This window comes from Musa acuminata, chromosome BXJ1-1 (genome assembly GCF_036884655.1).
Source record: "Musa acuminata AAA Group cultivar baxijiao chromosome BXJ1-1, Cavendish_Baxijiao_AAA, whole genome shotgun sequence".
Lineage (NCBI taxonomy): Eukaryota > Viridiplantae > Streptophyta > Magnoliopsida > Zingiberales > Musaceae > Musa > Musa acuminata.
The window spans coordinates 6,465,493-6,492,139 of record NC_088327.1 but is presented as its reverse complement, the minus strand read 5'-3'; the positions used below and the strand labels follow the sequence as shown (position 1 = coordinate 6,492,139).

At 35.9% G+C, this 26,647-nt stretch overlaps 3 protein-coding genes across 7 annotated transcripts; 2 read left to right on the top strand and 1 right to left on the bottom strand.

The window, feature by feature from the left end:
- Positions 1-5,665: 5,665 nt before the first annotated feature.
- On the bottom strand, positions 5,666-9,816 carry LOC103985252 (peroxisome biogenesis protein 22). The gene is made up of 8 exons (XM_018831260.2): positions 9,592-9,816; positions 9,252-9,482; positions 9,103-9,150; positions 8,201-8,257; positions 8,019-8,120; positions 7,133-7,198; positions 6,038-6,139; positions 5,666-5,945 (listed from the first exon to the last, which is right to left on the bottom strand). The coding sequence occupies exons 1-8, from the start codon at positions 9,694-9,696 to the stop codon at positions 5,847-5,849; spliced, it is 810 nt and encodes a 269-aa protein (XP_018686805.2). The 5' UTR covers positions 9,697-9,816; the 3' UTR covers positions 5,666-5,846.
- A 2,466-nt stretch (positions 9,817-12,282) lies between these two features.
- On the top strand, positions 12,283-17,458 carry LOC135634109 (zinc finger CCCH domain-containing protein 32-like). 2 transcript variants are annotated; one of them, XM_065144406.1, is made up of 3 exons: positions 12,283-12,643; positions 14,112-14,222; positions 15,082-17,458. In XM_065144406.1, the coding sequence occupies exons 1-3, from the start codon at positions 12,530-12,532 to the stop codon at positions 17,005-17,007; spliced, it is 2,151 nt and encodes a 716-aa protein (XP_065000478.1). In that variant the 5' UTR covers positions 12,283-12,529; the 3' UTR covers positions 17,008-17,458. The 2 variants fall into 2 exon arrangements, with proteins under 2 accessions (XP_065000478.1, XP_065000413.1); XM_065144341.1 differs by having other exon boundaries at positions 14,097-14,222.
- Positions 17,459-19,635: 2,177 nt separating this feature from the next.
- On the top strand, positions 19,636-26,235 carry LOC135634181 (uncharacterized protein At2g02148-like). 4 transcript variants are annotated; one of them, XM_065144502.1, is made up of 10 exons: positions 19,637-19,790; positions 19,889-20,170; positions 20,276-20,402; positions 20,493-20,831; positions 20,930-21,092; positions 21,465-21,588; positions 21,686-21,751; positions 23,665-23,925; positions 25,152-25,240; positions 25,462-26,235. In XM_065144502.1, exons 2-10 carry the CDS (start codon positions 20,003-20,005, stop codon positions 25,493-25,495), a joined length of 1,371 nt encoding a protein of 456 aa, XP_065000574.1. In that variant the 5' UTR covers positions 19,637-19,790; positions 19,889-20,002; the 3' UTR covers positions 25,496-26,235. The 4 variants fall into 4 exon arrangements, with proteins under 4 accessions (XP_065000746.1, XP_065000574.1, XP_065000682.1 ...); XM_065144555.1 differs by having other exon boundaries at positions 19,661-19,786; XM_065144674.1 differs by lacking the exon at positions 23,665-23,925 and having other exon boundaries at positions 19,636-19,790.
- Positions 26,236-26,647: the final 412 nt, after the last annotated feature.

Here is a 26,647-nt window from a genome sequence, read left to right as displayed (position 1 = left end):
TTTCCCATGCTACTCTTTTAAGGCTGTTTGGGTTGCATCTTTTGTGATTTGGTGGCAGTGATGTTGTTTACTTAATGGGCTTCATTTTTGAAATAAAGGTAATACTTGATCTTTGTTATACTTTTGATCTGTTAACATTAACTTACCACTTTTCAGGATCTACTTATCTATATTGTTTGTTTAATCTTGGTAACATGTCTCTGAATTTTATTCAAGGTGAATAAATATGTGCCTTATGCAATGTCGGCGAACTGATGAAGTATTTGTAGTTAAGCCTTCGTTATTTGCTTAATCCAGAAAGTTGTGTTTGTGAATCTACCTTCTTATCATACATGTTTAGATAGCCAGGCTTCCAGAGCCCATGTTATTGAAATGCAATCCAAGGGCTTGCTTTAGGGAGGGACCAAATGGTGTAGACTGTTAGCTTTTGACTAACTCGGTGAAGTCTAGCTAAGTTCCAATCAAATATGTTTCTGGTGTTGGTTTAGCATTAAACAAGTCAAACTTCTCTCTGTAGATAGCATGACAAAATTCACAGTATATTAGAAAATACATACTGTGCTGTTACACCTGCTTCAGTTCACTAAGTAGCTGCTTTTATAAGGTTGTGTTGGTGGCGTGCAGCCTGCATATGATCCAAATGCATGCATTTGGTTTTGCAGTATGCATCTGAATTATATGACCACCTAAATATATCATTTCGTTATCCCCTCATCAATTATTTCATAGTTCTCACATATGTGAATGTCTGCTACAATTTGGTTGATGGCTGGCGTCTGCATAAATTAGAACTTTGTTAACATTGATGTTATTTTTGTTATTTTCTCATTGAGTGGGTAAAGAAGAAATGTTGAATAAATACATTAAAGAATATTTGGCATATTTTATAAACGCATTTTTTTTGCATCAAAAAATTTACAATAAAGTTATCATTTGATCATTCTTATGAATGTGTTGTCAAATTCTGTAAAAAATTGTGATTATTTAAAATAGTGTTCTCATATCTATGCATATAAATATGCAATAGACTGTCACTATAATGCCAAAATAGTTAAATCTGCACAAACAGAAATGACCATTTATTTATATGTCCACTACCATCCAATGCTTACAAGTTGTGACAAAAGGACATCAAGTCTTTCAAATAATTCTTTAATAGAAAAAATGAGAAGCAGAAGTCCAAAGAACACAAGTTGGATTCAAAACATTGTCTTCAAGGAAAATATTTGAAGATTAAGGTCAGGACTACAAATTTATGAATTTTTTGTAGTATCAATGCCTCATAATGAAGTCGACGACTTTAATCTAAAAAAAAGGCCAGGAAGATCCATACTTGTGTAACCTTTCATCACCCAAAGACTTCAAAAAAAGAAAGAAAGAAATCCAAAATAACTCAGAAAATAATTCATTGGTCTTTATCGTTGATATCCAAGCAGACAAGACAAGGACTAAGGTGACTGAAGAACATATATGAAATTCAGGCTAAAAGAGAATACCCTGATAGGGGTAAGTAGACTGTTGTATTCTTACTTCATGTTGTATATATTTTTCATATGTAGTATACTTGTGGATGATTTTTGTTATTTTTTCTTTCTCATAGTTATGTTAGCTTCTTTTTCTCTGAATGGAAAAGATAACCATATTAAGTTAGTTATGTTGGCTTTAAAGTTTATAGTTCCAGTGGCAATTTAAGATACTGAAAGTAAGGCCACAGTTTTGTTACCATTGCTTGACGATTTGGTTGTTTTGTACATCAGAACTACTTGAAATGAGACTAAAGCAACTAGTTGGAGCTGTTTCATTATCCAGATATCATTAGCATCTGTGGTTTATGATTATGTTCCTTTCTTTGAAGTAGCAATATATTAGGTCAACTTATGTCTGTAACCTCTACACTAAGAGGGTTGTTTCACTTTTATGATCACTTTATGTGCATATCAGAAGTTTTGATCTTCACATTATATGAAACTTGGGCATTATATGACCTGTTTAGTCCTAAGATGATACAGACTGGGGTAATCTCCAGGTCCATCCATATGGGTTATTTTGGCCTATACCATTTTGTTATTGATGTCATCATCTGGAACTTTTTCGGTTACTTTTTTGTTTTTTCAAATCTTTTATCTTCAAATTTGTTGCTATTAATAGTATATTGTGGTTCCTTGGGCTATGGAATCTTCTAGTGTGCTTCATGGGCTATGGTTTCTCATAATTTATTGCATGAGAAAGTATGCCATTACAATTTGGATTTAATGATTTTACTATGTTACCTTCAACTGTTATCTTTTCTATTTGCAAAACTATTGTCTTTATTCCACTGATGAGTTTTTTTTTTTCGTTAACCTTTCCTGCTTGTTATCGTACGTATATGGTTAATAGTATCATGCTGTTTCTTTCTGTTTTGGTTCATTTGATGTTGTTATTATGGTTTATCAATTGTTTGAGTTATAGTTCCCACTCTTATGTTCAGAAATAAAGCTTATTTTGGATGAAAATGACAGATGTCTGAAAGACATTGCAGGAAATCTTGAGGGTGGCATGATCTGTTATCTAATAACCTTTTTTTTTATGATTGACGGTTTGAGTAACTTTTTTTTTCTTTGACAATATTTAGAATGGCTGAATAGTATGAACTGCCAGAGGAACACTATAGAACTCTTTTCTTTTGGTAAAATTTCTGCTTTACATTATGAGACAAATTTGAAAAGCAGTTTAAGTTTTTACTAGGATTGATCTTAAATAGATTTGGTCCTATTTTCCTTAATAATGGGTCGAATACATTTGGCCAAATGAACACATTTCTGATACTAATGAGAACTTCAAGGAAATGTGTGCAGCACATAAAAACCAGCAAAGAAGTTGCTCTCAGGCTGACTGAAAGGTATTCTATATGATTATTGTTTCTTTGCAAGAACAACATCATTATTTTGTATAACTTCGATGCAATTTTAGAATCAGTGTATATTGGTATTTATCTAAGATAGTTGCACTAAAATCTAGAGGTTTGGCAAAGGACACACGGAAGGTTGATGACTTTGTGATGTATGCACGGCACAATTTTTCTTTTTTTCATATTAGTGGTTATGAAGTTCTGATGGAAGTTGAGGTTCGAAATCTTCTATTTTCTGGAGATGCTAGTTAGTTTAGCTATTTTGATAGATCATCTTAAGGTCTCGGGATTAAATCGTGCTTTTACTATTTATCTTTAAACAAAATGATGAAGTTATTTTGTGGGAAATTTTAAATTCTTGATGGTTTTTACTTATGTGAGGAAATTGTTTGGATTAAAATCTTTTATGGTTCTTGTCCAACATTATTATGTCTTGACAGCATTCTTGATGACTGATTTTGAGTATATTCTCAACATTGCCGATAGTTTATTACATGGGAAATAACATCCAAATAATCGAGGATCAGTAGAATGCTGTTTTCTTTTTCGTTTTTTGGTCATTTACCTCACAACAGCTTATATGTTTGCCTCACGATAATTTGTGACGCATCATCACGATTCTTTCTGCAGAACAAATGTAATGGCTGTGACAATCAACCAACTTCCTGGGTCTGCCAGTATTGGGACACTTATTGTATTGCTCTTAATGGGTGTTCAAAGTTATAGCATGAAAGGGATTCGTGGTCTTATTTAGTGTTTTTTTTTTGTATTAATGATTGTCAGAAGTGGATTCATCTATCATCTTGTTCTTTCTTTTGATAAACCTGCTTTAGTGAGCAAGAGTTCAATTTACGAGGGTTTATTATAGATTACTCCTCTAGTTAAATCTCATTTTGATCTTTAGACTTAAAAAATTTACATTGGAATCCCTATAGTTATGAAAGTGTAACATCTAATTTCATTTATCATAACATCGTCCGTTTTGCTGATGAAAGTATGAAAACAATAGGTAAAAATATAATTTTAACGTTTCAATTGGTGGTGGTGGATCATAACGTCACTGAAGGTCGCGGGTTGTTGTTGTGGATGAAGAGGAAGAGTGATGGTGAGAGGTGAAGGCCACTTTATATTTATGTCAACGTCGATGCAATTGTCGAGTAGCTCTTTCATCGCTTTGCATCTGTGTTTGTGTCAATGTAGTTGTCAAGCGACATAGCGACATAGTTGTCGAGTGACGAAAGGGTCGCTCATCATTTACATTTGCGTTGATGTCGATGTAGTTGTCAAGCGATCTTTTCGTCACTCTATATATGTGTCGGCGTCGAAGTAAATACCGAGTGACCATTTTGTTACTCGATAACTATGTCGATGCAACGCAGATGTATAGTGACAAAAGGGTTATTCAACAATTGCACTAACATCGACGCAGATGCAGAGGCAACAATGTCGATGTAATTGCTGAGCAATCCTTTTATCGTTCTGCATTTGTGTCGACATCAAAGTAGATGTCGAGTGGCTCTTTTGCTGCTCGGCAATTCTGTAAACACCAATGCAAATATAGATGTTAAGTGGCCTATTCGTCGCTTGGCAAATGTGTCGATGCATCGCTTGATAATTGTATCAATGTTGATGTCGATGCAGATGTCTAGTAGCCCTTTGTCGCTCAGTAATTACATCGATGCATTGCTAGGCAAATGCGTTAGTACTAGCGTAGATGCAAAACGACTCTCACCTCTCGTTGTCGCTCTCCTTCCTCATCCACAACAATCACTCGTGGCTTTTAGCAGTATCGTCGTTCGTCACCACCAACTAGAACATTAAAATTATCTTTATTTACTTTTTATTTTCGTATTTTCGTCGGTAAAATCGATGGCGTTATAATAAATAAAACTAGATGTTTCATTTTCATAATTATAGGGATTTCAATATAAATTTTTTAAGTTTAAGAAATGAGATGCTAAAGACGTCAAACTACATGATAATATATAATTAATCGAGTTTCTAAACCTCTTTTAAGTGTCCCATGAGCTCATCATTTTAGTGGACTATGCATTCTCGAGTGCCTTCTTTTGTTAGGGTAAAAAATATTATTTTTGTTCTGAAAATAATCGGAGTAGAGGTGTGGAGATTTTGTGAGAAGAAAAATGATTCTCATATCTAGAATATTGATCTGATAATTGGTGTACCAAATCTATGTACTAAAGATAAAGAGTTTAAATATATTTTTATATATTAAGTATTCATATGATGATAGTGTATCAAGCTCACTTACCTCATCTATCAAAGGTCAAGAGTTTAAAATCTTATTTCATATATTTTACATAAAATATTAGTTTTATTATGATATATTAAATTTATTTGTCAAAGGTTGAGGATTTGATTGGTGATAATATTTCAAACTCATTTTTGAGAGTTCAAATTTTCATCTTATATATTTTGAAGGTAATAACCAAGATGATATATCATCATCTTGGTTAGTGGCTTGTTGAAATTATGGATATACCACAGATATAGTTTTGGAGAACAGTCAGAAGGGACAACAATTCAAAGTAAGGAATAAAGTCAAACATGTTTCTGAAGGTTGAAAACATAATAAGACAAGAGTGATGGGGAATGAAATCAGTTTTTTCGTAGTTCTCACGTATGTCAATGGAACGAGAGACGACCTCATGCCATCTCAACTAGTAGATTTCTTTTTCAATATTATTACCCAACAGAAACTTATTCTATCAGGTTGTGCATGTAGAAGAAGGTCATGGTGCAAGTAATAAGGACTTCAACAAGCAGCAGTTGAATGCATTATATACAAGTGCTGAGCAAAATACATCTACAATCATTCAATAATAGTACACTGATGTAAAAGATCAGTTATGGTAAAATTAGGGGAAAAGAAAAGGCAAAGAACGGAAGCAAGAAACAGCTTGTGCCAATTCCAGTTCCCGTTTGCAGTTTTAAGTTATGAAAAGAAGCGCTCCAAATTTGTCGATGTACTCACATTTCGTGGTATTTGCCCAGAATCAATTTCCGAAATATAAAGTTGGAATCTGATGAATCGCTGTTTGGAATTGGTTCATCTACATGTCAGCAGAAGAGGAACCAGATTTTCTTTTTAGGAATAGGATATGAATACCAAAGCAAGGAGCTTACCGAAAGCTGAGATATTATTTCCAGGTTTGTATCGATATGCCAATCTGCCTCCAATTGTCGGACGAAAGATTTTCGCCCAATATCGGTGCTACAAAAGAGGACCTGGGAAATGGTTCAATAGCAAAATATGCTTCGACTTCAAAAGAGAAGAAACATACTGAACTTTTAACAAGTTCAAGCACAAACTATAGACAATAAAAGGACTGTGAGAGCTGGAAAAGAGAAAGTTGTACAATAGACAGTTCACAGAATAGAATGATTGAAGTGCACAATATTAAACTATCGAAAGGCTAGCTCTCTTCCTTGTACTCCCCTAAACCAGAAGTCGATAAACACCGTTTGCCTCTCAACCATGAATTTACATCATGGTCAAGTTAAGATGGGACGCGCATAAAGTCCTAACCAACAGAAGCTGTTAAAGCCCTCTTCATACTACAGCATCACTAGAAGCCATTGTTCCTCTTATCAACATTACGCTTTCCTTTTACCTGGCATCGGTTATTGAACTCCAATGCGTCAAAATGTCCTTAGGGTGCCATGTATTCCTTCTCAGCATTTTAAAAGCTCTTTCTATTCAATTAACCTTCATTGTCAAATCAAATAGTGTGAAGTTATATTGGCAGAAAAATAAGCTAATATTCCATCAAACACTTCCAAAGTTTGAGGAACTAAAAACCATTTAAGTGAATTCCCTTGTTCTAACATAAGCAAACAAGCTCATTGCTAGGATTGTCTTGTTCACTAGATACCCCAACTGGTTGGAGTGTTTTACTGAAATGCCTCTCATGACCCAATTTGGTAATCTACCATGGTCATGGAATCAACCACATACACCCCATATGAAGCTCTCTCACCAAGAGTCAAAAAGGATCCACGGTATCTGTTATGAAGGCTGATATGGAATCTTGAATTAATCCATTCATCTTGCACACCTCCAACAATTCCTAAACCCAAAATCTTCTTATACCTTTCCTGGGAAAACTACAACGATGACTTACTTAATATGACATGGAAAAGCTACAACTATGACTTAACAGGGAAAGATCAAGGATCTGAGCAAAGCATGAAATAGATTCATCACTAAAACCAGTATACCTTGTCCTTGATCAAGCTACCATTTTGGAATATACCAGTATTCTCAAGAGCTGAAAGAACTTTTTCCTGAAACAAAAGACTTATTCACATAAACAGAAGAAATATATGTTTTACAAAAACTATATTTTAAAAAAAGCTCCGCCATGGTGAATTAAAGTAATCTGAATGTGTTTATATACAAAAAAAAAAAACTAGCTACCTGAAAATATAAAAAACAAAAGTAAAATTTTCTGATAATTCTTGGTAATCAGGTGTGCATATCTTTATTTACTCTTGTGACATAGAACATAATTGAAAATCCAATTAACTACACATGATGAACCACAAAAAAGGAAAGATGCTCTAATGAGAGAAAACGGAAGTTCTGAAAGGAGAAATACCTATTTAGTTTTATTCTTTTCAATACAAACAAGTGATACAAATTATAGAACTGTTTTTAGCATTTCATTCTGCAAAACAACATCCAGTATCCGTTTAAACAGATCAACTTGTTTTGCAGTTGGCATCAAACTTATCAATTTCTTTTTCCTCTCAATCTAACTGAATTGTAGCCTGCAAATGTGAGTTCACAGAAAATAAAAATTTTAACTGGTTCAAAACTTGATGATGAAGCAATAAGTGGCATGCACCATGTTAACAATATTTTTTTCTGGACACTCTATGTTTGGAAGTAAAAGTTTTGAAAAAAACAAATGTATGTTCAAATCCATTGCAAACTTTTCAGAGGTAGGCTGATCAATAGAGAAAATAATCAATCTTGTAGCCATATTATTTAGGAGTGACATTTATAAGAAAACACTGTAGCACTAGCCTTGATCAATAAATAACATTTATCCATAATCAGAAAGAGGTGGATGAAATAAAAGACAACTTAAACATTGTTTACCTCACTTTCATCGTCAAGAACTGTTTCCATTAAAAACAGATCAAAATACTTAGAAATTTCCTCGACTATTTGCAGCACCGACAACCTGATGGTAGCATGTTTCTGCAAAAATAGTATTCATATTATCCCTTAATCAGTCTAGAATAGGTAAAAAGGTCACCAAGGTACAATCTATCTTTAACCTGAAGCTCTTCAGGAGTTTTCTCCTCCAGGATAACACCGAGCAGCTGGCAAGTAATCTGCAGAGACACAAAGAGAAGAGGTCATGAAAAACTAAAATGCTTAAATGTAGAAACTAAAACTGCTACTAAACGTCCATAAGTGTGACAAGAAAAGCCCCATAACAGATAATACAAACAATTTAAGATACAATAGATAAAAATAAAATGCAGTCTCTCTGGCTAATTTAACTTGGCAGGCGGGATCATCACATCACTTGGTTTAACTTTTAGTGTCTTGTTTATTCCACCATAGGTTTGATAATAGGTGTTTATGTTGATAAATTGATTTATGTTGAGATTTAGCTTCTTTTTTTAGTGCTACTACCTGGCCGTCTAGATGGGATAATTAACTTATTAACTTGATGAACTTGAATCGCTGGTCCAAAATACTTAAACTCAAGACCCACTTTTAACCCTATAAACCAATTTCAATTGACCTCTCACATTCAGTGTGGGACTATCCCTAAGGGGTCATGTTGGGGTCTGTTTTATGTATGTTAATTTATGTTTGATTGTCTTAAAAGTTGGTTCATGGAGTTCATGTAGCAGCTCAATATCATTTCTGCAAGGTGCCAGCCGAGGGAAGGAGTTGCAAATGGTTTGGTCAGGTTATACCATAAGCACCTTACAAGGCATTGACATAAACTTCAACACTAAATCTAGCCGACAATCTTATACAACACAATGAGATCATGAGTAACAACAGAAGTTAATGTCGAATCACAAGCCATACTTAGAATATGCAGAATGCTCCTAACAATCATGTCATTCAAGCATATGAAAAGGAAGACAACAAAACGAAACATAAATACTCCACCATACAAAAAATGGAATGATTTCACCCTTCTGTTCCCATCACATACCTTTCCGCATCCACCAAGTCTCTGCTTCACAGTTTTTCCGAGAGATAGCTTCAGATATCCAAATCAAAACAAAGGTCAAACTTTAGCAAGCCTCAGCCAGGCCAAGGAACCGCAGAACCGATTCCTCAATACGATACCGAGAGATCTACCTCAGCTGGAGAAGCAATCGCTTCAACGGCAACCGTGTCGTTCGATGGCCCCGTGGGCACGAGCTCTCGCGATCCGGAAGGCTCCAACCCGCTCGCCAGTCGACTCGTGGACAGAGCAGCCCCGCGCTTCCGCCGATCGCTCGCTCGTCGACCCGGCGACGGCCTCAGGAACCTCCAGGCGAACAAGACGGCGATCGCGAAGCCGGCGATGACCCCGAGGGAACCCGCGCCCTAGATTTTGGAGGAGCAAATCAACGGGAAATTCGGTTGGGTTTAGGCGAGCCTGTTAGGGTTTGGGGGAAAAGGGCGGGTGCGTGGATTGCCACGTATCACTCGTTACCTGGTGGTTGAGGAGGACGGCGATGACGCCGGTGACCTTGCGATTGAGGTGGAGGGAGAGGCAGCGCACGAGAGCTCCAGCGTGGTCCGCCACGCGATCCGCCATCGGGACGGCCGGAGAGGCGTGCCCGGCGAATGAAGGGGGAAGAGCGTGCCCGGGCGAAGCGCGAGCGGAGGCGAAGCCAAAGAATCGTTCAGGAACCGAGTCAGCGGCTCGGGACGAGGTTACGAATGGGAAATAATTGCATGAATTTTAATATCTAAATTATTCTTTTATAAATAAATGTATACGTCTTTAATTTATAATTTGATCCTAATAATTTTAATTCTTTATTTATAAATCTCTTTTCTTCTCTTTTTTCTCCTCCTTCTTTTTTTTTAATTATTTAAAAAAATATAAAATAAAAAAAGATGATAATATGGTATAAAAGAGAAGAGGGTGAAAAATATTTGTGATATTTATTATAATAATTTAATATTTTTAAGATTATATATATTTTATAATAATCCAGAAGATATTATTTTTTAAGTCAATTATATTAACTTGGAAGCTCTTATGTTTTATGCTTTATAGAGTGTATGAGCAAAGGTTACGAGGAAGAAAAAAAATAAAAAGAAAAGGAGTAAAAATGAAATATTATGAATAATAAAATATTTATTTTATTAATTTTTTAATAAATTATGAATAGTAAGAAAATTGTAAATAATAAGAAGGAGCTCGAAATATACTAATTATCTTACCTTTTTTAACAATAATATTTTTATATTTTCTTAATACATATTCATATCACATTAAACGATTTATTCTTATTTTTATACTTCTATCCTAACTTTTTTTTTTCTTAAAAACATGAGTTTTTTTATATGTTATTTTTTAACTATAATAGATCGCTATTGTTCATTTAACAATCATCTTTATAAATTTTTTCTTATAATTTGTTAAGTTTCTGAGGTGCCACTTGCATTAAAACTAATGTCATGAAAATTTTTCTGAAATAATCATTTTGAGGTTCAAGTTAGTGACCGAGGTCTCTCGGTTAATGTGGATTTTTCTTAGAAAGTGAGCCCAATGGCTTAGTGCTAGACATTAGCATTTATACACGGCCTTAGAGCGGATAATCTGTAACGACCCGAATATCACCCCCCTCTTCGTGTTTTGTTCATGTGGCCGACAAGGGGGAGATAGCTTCGAACGATCTACGTTGGACTTTTGCCCATGCAAGCAGATGAGTGGAGGGTGACTTGAACCTTTTCATTCCATAATAGCTTCTACATGATGATTATGTTTCAGATGATGGTTATCCGATAATATATTTCCCATAATTTGTTTCTCCTCCCCAAGCATACTTCAAGACTCTTGTTAGAAGGTTCTATAGTATGATGTTTAATTCATCTCATAGGTATATTGCCAACTTGTCCCTCTATGACATTAAAAAGATACACATTAGTTGGGTAAGGGTCGGGTTTTTTTTCTCACATACTTGAGGCACACCTTGGATTTCTCTTGATATGGGTTAGATTTTCTCGATTCATATGTTTCGAGTACATTTCACCCGATACTTATATCGTAGTAGATATCTCTTGGTATATGTTGGGTTTTACTAACTTACAAGCATCTGACATATTTCGCTTTACGCTTCCATCATAATAGATTTCAGTTGGTATAAGTCAATTTTTCTCGACTCACACGCCTTGGGATTTCACTTGACCATGATATGGAAAATATACATGTTTAAACCTTAGGTAATAGGGTTTACATTAGTCATTCATATAATCTCATTTTTTATTTATCTAATGAATAAATATTATTCGTGTCTTGTGAAATATCATATTTATAACATTGAAATGGTTGAATATACCTCTTTTAATAGTAAAAGGTTGAATATATCTCTTTTGAAATTAAAATAAATAAATAAATTTATAAGAAATTATGAGATAAATAAAATTTTATGAATTTGAGTAGGTAGTTAAAAAAATATACAAAAACTTTGTGTTCAGAAGATGCCAATGTTTAAATAGATGCATAAAGTTATTAAAAAATATATTAAAAGAAATATCTTTATTAATAAATAATTAGATATCATTTTTGATAAAAGATAAAATAAGAAAAAATTATTTAAGATAACACGGACATGAGAAGATATCCGAATGATATTATCAAGATAAATAAATTAATTAATGTTAGTACTATAATGAGAAAGATAGAAAGATAAAAAAAATTTTAATAAAAATTATGAATAAAAAAGTAAGCTAAATATATATTTTTTTATAGATCTCAATGAAAGTAAAAGATTAATTAAACTCAAATAATTAGAACTTACTATTTTATTATTATTGTTATCACAGTAGATACTCGTTACATGTATAGGCAGCGAGTGAAGACGGCTTTAAAAGTCGTGAGCGATGTGATCACATCACAGGAACCGCAAATATTGTCAATTACGAAGTAATACTCTTACACAGTAACGTTAGATCAGATTCCGATTAGATCTGACGGTCACTAGGAAACATATCATAAAAGCCCCCACTTATCTATTTAATTACTGACTGCCACTCTCTCATACAACGTTAGTGGCTTTTCCATGGTATCTGTATGCTATACGTCTTTTTCGGTCAAATCACATTCTTCAGTTTAGCGGAAGAGGGATAAAAGGGAAAGCACGGTGAAGTTCTCCCTTTCTCCCCCGCGACGGCAGCGATATCTGTCGACGTACTTCCTTGAACGACCGAAACCCTGGGGCTGATAGCTTGTCGCCTGTGCATTGAAATTACAGACTCCTCACCATTGGTTGTTTCGATTCTCTCCTCTTGATCGTCGCGTTTCATGCCCCGATCCGTTCCTTAGATCTGCGTGTATCTCTGCCCTGTGCCCTAAGCTTCGAATTTGGCCCGGAGGTTATCTCGTTTTTATTGCCGGGAGGTAGTTAGGGAGTTAGGAGATGGAATCTGACGGCGGGCGTGAATCGATCAGGCCGGCTACGGCGGAGGAAGAGGCCGCGAAAGGAAGCACCGACTGCGTCTATTTCTTGGCGTCACCATTGACCTGCAAGAAGGTGGATTTCCTACTTTTCTTGTTTCTTCTATTATTTCAAGTTCTTAAATGCTGGGAAAGTTGCAAACTTTTTGCTTCAGCCTGTATGTGTTCGTTCTTTTCGGCTTATATGTATGTCTTTCTTTGCGTTTTCTATAAACCCTGGTCGGCGCTTGGTCGAAACCTAGAGTTTTTTTTGGTGCTGTGGAAACATTATGCTGTTGGTGGTTGCTTGAGATCATGGTATTGGTCTCTTGTTTGGTTGTTTGGTGGTAACGGCATCAGCAAACTTCTCTTAATTGAAGGCATAAAATTTGAGTTTGTAAAAAAGAAGTTGGTGTTGATGAAATAGATTTTTTGTTGTACTTACCCGTGTAAAGTGTTAATCATGGACTACTTTTATAGCATTGAGAAGTAAGTAATTTGTGCTGCATATGTTCTTCGTAGTAATGTTTTTTTTCTATTGGCTGTTAATGGTTGCTTATGAGCAAGCTTTGAATTTTGATGGGTGAATTGGAAGGGTCCCTTGGTAGCTATAGTTTGATGTGTAATTGCTTGCCTTATGAAGTGCACTAAGTATTAATCACCAAATTTTAGGAAATATGAATAAATGATTCCGGGCCAAGCAGACAAAAAGATGAAGCTTTTGTTTTATAAATCTCACTGCAGTTGGTGGTTCAGATTTGGGTCATGAAGGGTGTGATCAGTAATCAAATGTTTCAAGAAGGATTTTTTTGTTGTGTGCTCTTGTGAAGTACAGAAGTTTCTTAGGTTTTTTTTTGCATTAAAATATTCATCTTTAATCTTGTTGCTAGTAGCTCAACATAACTTCTCGGCGGAAGCCTAAATGTGATCCTTGCATTGATTAACAATTATGTTTATATCACATATATATTGAACCCATTCTACCTTAGTAAATATTTTAACCCTAATGTATATGGTCTGATATCTTGACCTGTGGATTCTCTATCTCTATAGTTGCTCTATAAAAAAATCCGCCCTAAATGTGATCCTTGCATTGACTAACAATTATGTTTATATCACATATACATTGAACTCATTCTACCTTGGCAAATATTTTAACCCTAATGTATATGGTCTGATATCTTGACCTGTGGATTCTCCATCTCTATAGTTGCTCTATAAAAAAATCCGCCCCTAAATGTGATCCATGCATTGACTAACAATTATGTTTATATCACACATATATTGAACTCATTCTACCTTAGTAAATATTTTAACCCTATTGTATATGGTCTGATATCTTGACCTGTGGATTCTCTATCTCTATAGTTGCTCTACAAAAAACCCCTTATATTTCTCTTTTCCTTGACATAAATTTGTTGATTGTTTTTGTTGCTGATTTTTCTGTAAGCGGAAATGTATATGCACAGAATACTGGGATTGACATCTTTTTTTCATAATTTTATAGATGTATAATTTTTATAATCATATTTCAAACTAAAATGTAACAGTTTTCCATCATTCAGGGGAGTGAATGTGAGTATCGTCATAGTGAGGGTGCCAGAATTAACCCCAGGGATTGCTGGTATTGGTTAAATGGTAACTGCCTCAATCCCAAATGTTCATTCCGCCATCCGGTAAGTCAATTCTACAGTTTCTTGTTCATTTAGTATATACTGTGTATGAGTTAATTAAACATGCTATCAACAGGTGTATGATTTAATTAAACATGCTATCAACAGACACTTCGTATCATGTTAGTGTAGAAATGATTGCTTCCTTTTACGGACTGAACTTTTGCTTTTAGGACTATGCTTTTTTAATTTCCATTTTGGCCATGTAAATCAGTCAGGGCCTGCTAGAATGCTAGATGCCTATGGCTGTGGTGTCTCCCAATAACTTGTTACTTGCATCAGGGATGCCCATTGAGCCTCTTTATCCTTGCCATTAGAATAAGGAACCTTTTAGAATATAATTTATTACCTTACAGATTTATACTGTTCAGGTTTATGAGATTGATGAGATTTAAGGAAATAGTGTAACTCTCTAAACAGGAACTGCACACTCAATTTTGGCACTTGTATCAGAATTGTCGAGTTTTGTGCTAACCTTGTTTCAAAGTGCACATTACATATAACAAGTCATGACATCCCAAGTATTTGGGGTCCGCTTTGCAATTTAACTTTGTATAAAGCAATATCCTTAGTTAAAATGACAATTTAAATCTTTATTTAGTTTCTATCAAAATTTTCTTTTGTCTCCCTCTATCTCTCTTCATTTTTTTAATATGAAACTATTTCATTTTTTCTAAACTACGGCATCTATAGATCTCCTTAATAAAAAATGTCTATATCAATTTTCCCTTTTATTATCCTTATGAGAGTGCACATTACATGAATAAAAAATATGAATCAATTGTTTGCCTGTAGTCTGTGATCTTCCCCTTCTTTTTAATCACTAGCATATTCACATGGAACTTATTGCTGTGTTATTCAGCCACTTGATTCCTGGTTCGCGAAACCGATGCCTACCTCAGGACCTCTTCAACCTCCTCCAACTGCAGTGTCAACACAAATCCCAGATGCACGTGCTCCACCTAATAATGCCAGTAAGAAGAGTGCTCCCTGCTACTATTTTCAACGGGGGCAGTGTTTGAAAGGTGAAAGGTGTCCCTACACGCATGGGACATATGCAGTTAGCAGTTATGCTTCACAGAAGGTTGCAAAGGCTTCTACTTGTCTTGTTGAACCACCACAAATCATTAAGGAGGATACACAGCAGAACATCACCATGCAACAGAATGTCACTGAATTCAGTGTTGATAAACAAAAGATGGCCATTGAGATGCCAGTTGAAATGCCACCTAAAGCAAAACTTGTCACCAAAGCTGAGAAACCTGATGGTGATTCATCAGAAAATAAATTATTTTTACCTTACTCATTGGATGATGGGCTTCCTAAATTGCCACAGAATTATGTTGCCATTAGCAGTGGCTATTCTCTAAGCAAACCGTGGAGTCATCAGATGGAGCCTTCAGATGGGCAAACTGAGAACAATAAGGATACTGATGAGTTCTTGCGTGAATACTCCCCTGGTTTTGATGTCCTAGTCGAAGATGACATCAAAGACCCTGATTACTTTCACAATGAAGATAACTTTAGAATGGCATCTAATCATGGAGGACAGAACCTGGAAGCTGAAGATGACTATGACTACCACCATTACAATTACCAATCTATGACCAACTTTGAAAGGGATCAATGCAATGGCATAGAAAAATATGACAGCTACAAACAAACAGGTGGTACATATAGCTGGGATCCAAAAGTTTCTGACAGAATTTTGGACAAACCATCATCACTCAAAAGAAGAGTGCTTGACAAAGAGACAAAACTGGATCAGATGGATGACTTAGATTTGCGCCATCGGCTACATAAACAAAGGTGTCATGGTTCAAGGTCCATGGATAGCCGTGATGATCGTGGTGAGCACTACCGTAGGGATGATCACTGTGCTGAGAGAGGTTATGGTCATCATTCCCGAGATCAAAGGCAATTTCCTCTGGAGAATTCCATAGGCACTCGTCTACAAGGTAGAATAACATTTCCTGGGCGATTGGAGAAAGAGAGGAGCAGGAGACCTCGTGGCAGACAGTCACCAACAGAGCGAATGAACCATCAGAAAACACATCCTGAAAGAATAAGGCAGCAATTTAGTGAGGATTTCAGCAAAGGTACAAGTATTAGAAACAAACCAACTAGAAGAGATGACATGAACTCTCTAGATTTTGCTAGTCCAAAATCTCTGGCAGAGTTGAAAGGTGCAAAGATTAATGGGAACTCGAATGAACAGTCAATCAGAAGTAGCAGTCCTAATACCAAGATGAATAGAATGCTGTCTGAAAAAGTGGAGGTGCTTCAGGAATCAGAAAATTCTCTATCATTTGAAGGTCCAAAGCCATTGAGTGTCATCTTGAAGAGAAAAAGAGAGTCGGCATACACAAACAGTGGAATTTCTCTGAGTCAATATGAAAACAATCAAGGTGGTGGGGAATCTGCTACCAGGGATTATGTGCCTGCAGCAGTAACAATTTTGCAATCTGTTCCTTCATCAGAAGCTGGAAAGGAAGCAACTTTTATGAATGGCAACCATGAAGTAGATAAGCTTAGAGCAGTTGATGAGGAGGGTTTGATCCTTAAAGATGATGAGAAAACCAATGATGCTCCATCTTCAACCATAGCTGATGCTGTTGAAATTGGAGATGGTATGGATTTGGAAAATGTGGAAGATGAAGAACTGGAAAATAGTTATGAAGCAGGGAAGTTTAAAGCAGAAGATGCTGAGAAAACCTGTCAGGTTGATGATGATGAGCTTGACGATGAGGATGACTTTGCTAGAAAGGTCAGTGTCATGTTATCCTGAACACATGTCAGTTTTGCTAATCAATCAGAATATGAGAGAACACATTTCATGTTGATGAAGATGAGTTTGACGATGAGGATGACTTTGCTAGAAAGGTCAGTGTCATGTTATCCTGAAGTTAGAAGTTAATGAACATCAGTTTTGCTTATCTTGGTGTTCTTCGAGAGGCCTATCATTTAACTCTTGGAAGATAATGGTGGCACTTACAAAATTTTAGATGCAAACAGTGCCAAAGCCTTTCTCTCCTGTCTGGTTCACGTGGAGACCGAGTCGAAAGATAGCGAGTTGGATATAGTCAAAAGCCCTCTGTAGAGGCCTACTTGTGTTTTAATGCCTTTAGGTCTTCAGAATCTTTTTTGTATTAGATATCTAATGTGGCAAAGTATTCATTCTGTTTCAGTGCATCAAATATATAACGAATGAATCAACTTGAAAATGGTGCTAAACAAAAGAGTTCTATTGGTTCTGAATGGTATTTAATCTGCTTCTCAATTCTGAAATTGTTGTTCATATAATATGCATATCGACTGGAAAATGATGTCAAAGAAAGCAAGACTGTGATGAGAGATTATCACACAGCTAATTTTGACTGAAATTGTGAAGTGTTTTTTTTTGTGTTGATTTTACTGTATCAAAAAAGAAAAAGAATGTTTTGGCAATATGAAAATGGTTACATTTTCTATCAGCAAATGAATTATTACAATGCTCGATATGTAAATGTGAAAAGCAATAGTTGATTGTCTATCGATTCAATTTCAAAGATGACCTCTTACCCAAAAACTTGTGTGTCTTTAAAGAGCTTAGCTGATTTTATTGCTAAGAAGTCAACATAAACAATTATGATATTTTTACATGTAATTTTTATTTGAATAGACTTACATTTACATTAAAAAAATTGTCTAAGGTTAATTCTTTAGATGTCAATAATGGTGATGGGAGAAAGTATCAATCCGAGTGGAACAGATTAAAAATAATGTCAATCAACATATTTTCATTTATTAAACAAGTAATCCTTAATATTATACCAAAAATTAATGATAGGAGTATAGTGATTCTTTAAGTAAGGATGAATACAATGTTCACATTTCTTACATTAGTTAACACTTTATACATGCACCTAAGTATATCATTACTTATACATCTTCATGGCTATTCAATTCCATCAAAGAATTGAAATCTCAAGTTTACCCTTGGAATAAGAACAAAATTAAAGGCACAAATTTTCCAAAAACATTTGTGGAATTCCAAATAAATAAAAGAATTAGAACTTACATAAGCTAGAAGCTAAATTCTACTTATGCCTTTTGATGTTTCAATTACAATATAATAGAAAATAAATTTGATCATTACTTAGTCGATATTTATAAAAATATATATATTTATAAAAGTGAATTCTCTTTTTTTTTTTGTAAGCACCCTAACTTCCAAAAATTCTTTTGAAAGTATTTTTTCATAAATAATGATTTTATCCTTAGTCACTTTGGCCATGTTGACCCTAGTCACCTCCACTACTGGTCGACCTTATGAGTTGCTCATGTCAACCCGACCATGCTTGCGAGGAAGGAGAGGGGTACCAGTAAGGATGAGAAAAGCCAATAGCTGCAAATAAGTAAGAAGGGGGTTGCAAACAATAAAAGGTAGAATAATGGTGATGAGTTGAGGGTGGGCAAGCTCATAGATAATGGAAAACTGTTTGGGGTGAAGGTGTACCCTAAGTGCATAAGCTAACCTGTGTGCAGAGGTGCAGGCAGCCAGGGGCTCACCTTCGCTCGCAACCCCCCACTTCGTAGTTGTCCTTGGCAAAAGGGAAGAGACATAGGGTGATAATGCAGGGCAATTTTGATGACAGATCCGACGGAAGCAAGGGTAAAATGATCTTTCATGTAAGAAGGAATGGTGTATGAGAATTTTTTAAAGTTGTGACGTTATGCAAGAATTTCTCGAGTTTTTTCAAATATTTATCATATTTATAATATAGATTTAGAGATAACAAATTATTAATAAGTCATTATGAGTTGATCATGATGCAATCTATCATTTATTTAAGTTAATATATATAATATCATTAATGATTCATGAAAATATTAAAAATTTATGAATAAAAATTAGGATGAGTGAATTTTTAAAAAAAATCTATATTTTTCAAAATTTCTCATAGAGTACCCATATAAAATTCTAAAATAGTATACTTAGATCGTATGAAAAGAATAATTTACCTCTTTTTTCATTGGACCTATCGTCCAACCATAACTCGGAGCCTTCGCATGAGGGCTTGTCATCACTCATAAGCTCTCTCCACCTACCGTCTTGCATGAGAACTAGTTGCTCTCCTTTACTTCTAATCCTCACACCGTTAGTCGCCCTCCTTCATCATGCACTAGACCATCCCCCAATCGACTCCGAGTAAGTATCATCGTCAAAGACTATTAGGTTCTAACTAGGGCAACGGAGGAGAGAGTTGTCGACGGGTTGAGGGGGTACACAATGGAGAGGTATAATGGTCATTTAGGATTATTTTTAAATTTTTTTAATCAAATCTTATCTGTTCGAAATAGTATGACACCTACGAGGGCAGTTCTGTAACTTCAATACAGTTTCTTTTATTAATGTATTATGATATTTACTTATTTATTTATCTCTCTCTCTTTCTCTCTCTCACTTTTTTTTTTTTTGTCTTTTTGGACTACCGGTTCCGGCTCGGAAGCAGGCTTGGGACTGGTGGCGAAGCGCCGAGGAAGAAGAGAGGCTCGGGAACAAGCCACTGCCTCGAGACGAAAGCGTAGGTTCGGAACCACCTCTCTCCGTCCCCCTCGTTTTATGCCCTTCGCCCCGGTCTATGGGGCCTGGAAACTCGACCTAAGCAGGGAATGGCGCTTCTCAGATCTCGATCCCGGAGACGAGAGCGGCAGCGGCGGCGGAGGAAGAGGAGGGGATGAGCTCTGGCTAGGTTTTCAGGCGAAGAATCCAGCGGTTGGTGGGTCCTAGGGTTCCACCGATGCAACACTACAGCCTGAGGCCGGCCAATTCCTTCATCGGTGGCTCCCTGCACGACCTCAACACCGCTGACTCCAACCCCGGCGAGATCGAGGGCATCAGCGACGTCGATCGCGACCCCGTGAACGAAGATAGCCTGGACAACGACGACGACGAGTCCAACTCCGTGGTAACTCCGTTGCTTCCTCTTTTAGCTGTGAGAGCTTCTTGAAATCACGATTTGATTTTTAGTAAACGCGTTCTTGCCATCTGATGCGGCTGGTTACTCTGCTAGGACTGCGTACATGACTCGTACAGAAACTCGATTCCCCTTCACGGGGTTGGAGTCGACGATGATCGATCCGCGCTCGAGCATAGTGGCAGGTCGCCGAGTCCATCATATAACATACTGACCCACGAAGGTGGCTCTTTCTCCCAATGGATGTTCCTAACTTCATGGTCTGCGTTCATTTTGGTCAGCATGAGCACTTCACTTTCTAAACTTGGTACAGATGTTTCGCCAATAGAGACTGCAAGAGCAAGGTTCTTGCAGATCATCATCGATCATTTCATAGACGAGCATGTGATTGAAGCTGCAGAAACTTCTGATGTTCGCTGTTATCAGGGGAACGAGAAGGTTAACAAAAGAAAGCAACGGGAAATCCAGTATGAAGGTGATCATAGGTTTGCCTTGCCCTTGATGTATGTTGCGAACTTGTACGAGACCTTAGTTAACGATGTCAATGTCCGTCTTGCTTCCTTGGACGGGATCCGCGAGAAAAATATTGGGGTAGCTCTAGAAACTGCTGGTGGTTTGTACAGAAGACTGGCAAAAAAATTCCCGCCTAAAGGTTGTCTTCATTCACCTCTATGTAAAAGGTTTGGAGATGGCAATATATAACCGATTGTTTATCACCTAATAGCCTAATTGATGCTTTTGCTATCCTAGGCTCTTGTAGCTTCAGGAGAAGAGAATTGGCTACATCACTTGCAACAAGGACCAGATTCCCTGAGCTTGTGGTGCAAGAAGAAAAACGTGTTCGCTTCGTAGTAGTAAATGGTTTGTCGATCATTGAAAAACCAAACAATATTGGTATAGATGATGCCGACTGGTATGCTGAGCCTTCTGATCTTTCAACTCATCTTGTAACACTGTTTAGTTCATACAGTTTCCTAAATATGCTTGTTTATATATGCATCATATTAATGTGGTAATTAATGTCTAAACTCCACAATGACATGACTAAGAACTGATAAAAAAGCATCTGTTGTTTGCTGAAAACATGGCAAGAAAAAAGTTCCAAGTATGACAACGCAAAACTATGTCATGAAACTTGGAGAGGAATGATTATTAGCTTTCCATGTACATTGCACTTGACAGATAACGATTTTGTGATACAAGAGTTTTGGTAACTGCAAGAACGTAAATGAAAATTGAGGTTTAGATTATGTTTTCTGGCTTTTTGATGAAATACTTGAACTAGGTTCAAACGTTTGACTGGTCGGCATGAGGTGGCTATTTCAGCAAGTGATTACAAGTTCTATTCGCCTAGGCACAAGTACAAGCGTGGTGCTTCTCATTCCATGTCCAACATCCCTGGGTTGAATGTAAGTCCTTAACAAATTTGAAGTACCTACGGGTCTGTAAATGCTTAAATGAAGGTGCATCCAGTTTCACTACTGGTTTTTATTTTTGTGTAATTAGGCAATATCAGTAACAGAAAGTTCTTCCCAAGTGGCTAGTGCTATCGGATTCCGTCCAGTAAATGAGGTAAAGACTGAATGACTGAAGTTGAATACTTCTTCCCATGGTCTCATGCTTGCCACAAACACCTTTTAGGCTTCTTACGTACTTATTGGAGTAAAATAATCTGAGTAATTTGAACATGTTCCTTTTTGGCTTAAATTCATACATAGACAACAACTTTTCTTGTAATTTTGTTGTGAAGGGTGCACTCCTAATTTAACTTGTGAATGACATTATGTGCTCCGAGAGATGATCACTCGGTTTGGCAGGTTATAGAAATATTAAATGCTTAAAGTGATGCCGATGTTATTGTTAGTTTATTAGTAATATTGTACTTATATAAGTTAAGAAAAGTGTCATCTTATTCTTACTGAAACTTCACTGTTCCTCTGTTTAATGGAGCACCCTTCTACCTTGTCCTTAGGGCATGTCAATATCATTCTACCTATGGGAGTGATTGCCATAAACATAGCAATGTTCTATTGTAGTTCTTTTTTTGTTCAATACACCAATAACAACAACAAAGCTATAAGTCTCAACTATTTGGGATCGGCTACATGAATCTTTTGCCACAATGGAGATATGTAAAAAGCCATCTAGATATTGAAGGTGCCTTGCGTCATTTTCGGGTGACGACCTAGCTCTATACTGAAATCGGTTAAGATCTTTGTTAATGAGATCTGACATAGTTTTACGTTGGTTGTCAGTGACCTAACGCAATCATCCTCTTTTTTCATCTGGGCTTGAGACCGGTGATGGTGTTTTTTTTTGTTGTGTGTTCAGTATACCATGGACAAAAAAAAATTTCAATGTCAAAATTTATTGGAAGTTTTATGATTGAACTCTTATTCATTGCACTTGTTGATTATATTACATATTTGGCGACTCTTATCTATATTTTCCCTAGCATTTGACTCTATAATTATCATCATTTTGTTCCTTAGATTCTATAAAATGATCTGCATACTAGACTAGCAATTATGTAATATACTAACTTGGTGCACAAAAGAAGGTTATTATAGGTTGATTAAGTGAGGATACTACTCTCATACCACCAGATGTTGATGCCCTCGTATGTTTGGTAGGCAATTCCTAATTTGGTTTCTACACCCTCAGTCAAGTTATATCTCTAGTGCTGACGACAATTAATTATCCTTTAATGACTTGTTAATGTGACATATGGTAACCAAGTAATGGCATTTGCGCCTTACCTTCATTCCAATATAGCTGATTCCCAACTTCTGGACAGTTTCTTATTTGTTTATATATTTCTGTTTCCTAGATTAAAAAAATGTAAACTTAGCTTAATTCAATCATGTAAATTGACTAAAAATAACCTGAATATATAAGACGGGTTTGCACTGGCTGCATAGTCGTGCTGGGCCACATCAATGGAACTTCTCGAAATAATAAATCTTATTATGATATAAAATTCTTTCCACAAGGATGTCTTGATTTCTCAAATCTTGCTGATTATGATTAAATAACTATCGCAACCTAATTTGTAACTATGGCAACTTTGATAAGCGGTAATATGATCCAACCTACCTAGGATTGTAAGCACCCCATCAAGTATCATGTGATCTATTCTGTATCTATCTGCCCAAATTAGATCCTCAAAAAGTGCAGTTTTGTTGACATTAAAGTAGATGCTTGCTTGACTTGGGATAAGTTCTCCCTAAAGTATCATTTGATCTCTTTTGTATTTCATTTGCCCAAATTAAAATTATCAAAAGTCTACTTTTGTTGACAATAAATGAAATATTTGCTAGACTTTGGAGTGAATTTTCATGACTTGGAGGTTGTAGCACTACATTATGTTCTTGTTTTTACTTGTTTGATTCCAATGTTAGTTGTAATTATAAATAGACTCATATTTGTGCACTAAAACTTAGTGTTATGGCATATGATCACTAAAATGGACTTCATTCCTGTAGTCCCAAAGTCATCATGAACCTTCACCAAAACATCATGTGCAACAATCGCCACAACCTACATATCATCCTCTTCACCAGGTTCATCATCAGAACATTCAGCAAAGTCAGCACTCTACACACTTTTCTCACTTACATCAGTGCCCGCATCCTTCACATGTGCCGGATCTTTCTCACCAACATCAGACACAGACAATACCTCCGCATCTCACATCCTTGCAGTCCCTCTCTGGAAGTAATCTTGGAGGATGTTTGCATATACTGGTAGGTTTTCTTTAAAGATTTTCAATACTTTGATACCTTTGCTTGTTTAATTTTGCATACACCAGTGTATTATCAAAGATTATACAGGCGACTCCATACAGTACACCAAAGTACTGCTTCCTCCCATCTGTTTAAAATGCTAATTGTCTCTCGCAAGTTACACAAACTACTTTACAAAATTTGGCTGATCTAGTTTAGATGTACATAAGGCACTTCTAAAGACTAAATACCAGATAAAGGAAATATACTTGATTCACTTTTTTATCACCGATTACCTTAGGAACGTCATTGTTAATTCACAGTGAAATTTTAAAATGTTCTTGAAAAATCTAAACATACCAAGTGATTGCCATGTATCAAATATTAGAATATTCTTGTAAAGCTAAGAAATGAGGGGTTAATATTAGAATATTCTTGTAAAGCTAAGAAGTGATTGCCATGTATCAAATGTTATTTTTGCTGCCATGTATCAAATTTAAAACGTCATTGTCTGCTGCATTTAGTTTCCTATGCTTGACTATTAATGTTATTTTTTTTATGGAAACTTGATTGTTCCTTTATGTTAGGTCGTCTAACATTAAGCATGCTGAAATGACAGGCAGGGTCAATTGACATTTTCATGAGCATATGATAAATCATCTCCTCTGTGGCCCTATTGGCCATTCATGCTAATTCTGACTGCATCTGGTGTTCTATGCTCAATCATCAGTATATTAATACTATTAGGAAAATTCTGAAAAGTTCTAGGGTTTTTGATGCATAATGTTTCCCAGGACTTGTTCAGGACAGATTTAGAAATCTATTTAGTAGGTGTCTAAGAAATTTCACTTGCATCATCTGTTAGGTTGGACTATAAGTTTGATACTGTTCCTCGTGTCTAGGATGATCAGGCAAATTAGAATTTGGCCTTTTATGCTTAACTTAGACCCTTGAACCTATTCTCACATGTATTCTTGGTTTAGTGAACTTTTGTATTACACAGAAAGTACACATGATAGATTATGCTTGTTCCTTTAAAATAAAGGTCAAAATGCAGTAACGCCGACCAATGCCAATGTTCTTGTTAGTCGATGGGAAGTCATGCAATTTTCTCACCCTATTGGACATGCACATTTAAATGGCACAACCGTTCATCCTCTGTTTATTGCAATTCTTACTAATTAAGGCAAACAAGAAGATGGACCTTTGCTTACAGTTTCTGATCCATCTTAACTTCTATGTTCCAGCCAACAAGCCCAGCAAAGTTCTGCGACGAATGTGGAACGCCCTACTTCAGAGAGACATCTAAGTTCTGCTCTGAATGTGGTACAAAGAGGTTAGGGACCTCAATATGAAGTCATTTGCTACCCTGATCTATTCTTGTATGATGTTTTATCGGTGTCCTGTGAATTAATGTAGCTAAATCTTGTTCAGCTGGTAGATTCTGCTTTTATTAGTTTGTTGAAAATTTCCATGATGACACACGTTACTTTTCATTTTGTTCTTGCTGTTTTTGTATGTACATCTGTCTGACACACAAATTTGCACATTTTGAAGAGGCACAAATGTTTCCAAGGTGGAGACAGATTGAATGGCACAAATTGGCACATATTGGAAGGTATAAAAGTTTCTGACATTACTTACATAATTCATCATCAAATTACTATTTTCTTGAGATCTGAAGAGGAGGTATTATTTTCTCGATTAATTTAGCTGGTCATTTCACGAGATCGTAATTTGCTAGATGATCATTTGCTTTTGAATACTTGTGGTTCAGGTCATTCAGTAACAATTAGGCATATGCATGTATCAATCGATGATCGAGTCTCAGATTGTTGATCATGGGTCGAACTTTGGTCAATCACAGAGCAATATTTTTAGATTTATTATTAGAATAAATTTTGTGAGAGAAAAGTCCAATGTTTTGAGCTTTTCTTCCATTTGTAAGAGTTTCTTTTTGGAAAAGCCTACTCGGGAGCACTTTTTATTATTTTTAGTGAAATCCTAGTTAGTTTTGGCCCGAGCAAAAATCCTGTTAAAGGATTATTGATGGTAGGGGCAGAAAAAAAAAGGAAAATGGATTTAGCTCCGCAAATATGAGAGGGAATTCTGAGAAAGATCGCATTCATAGATTTAGCTGTTCGGCAATCGCCTAATGTAGGAAGGCGATGAAAAGGTCTCTTAGGGCATCGGAGCTCCTAGAAAAGCTTTCAACTTCTAACTCTTTTTTTTTTTATTTCTACAGTCACTGCTGCAGTTTCTCTGTTTGGGTTTCTTTCTTAATCCATAATTCAAAACTGGTTCAAAAAATAAAAATATATTTACTTATCAGTGGTATTCCAGAGTGACAATTAAATTATATGTTTGTTTGTGCTGTATATTATCTTGTTGGTTCGACAAAGTTGAGAGATTTGCCGAAATTTGGAAGGTAGTTGCGACGAAGATGATATCGTGGCATATGTGAGAAGGCTTCAAATCAAATAATGTCTTCCCAGATCTGAGCACAAGAACAGTTTGAGCTATGAATTATTGATTTGAACAACGACTCTAAAACAAAAAATAAAAGTCATATCTTGCACCAAAAATACAAATTATGCAACTCGATTCAAGTCCAAATTTGTATGTAGGTCATGTACGTGAGTCCTGCATTATTGAAGTTCTGTAGTGCAAGGATAAGACTATATATACCTCCACATTGTTAGCTATCTTCATCAGGATAAAAAACTGAGCATTCTATTAGTTG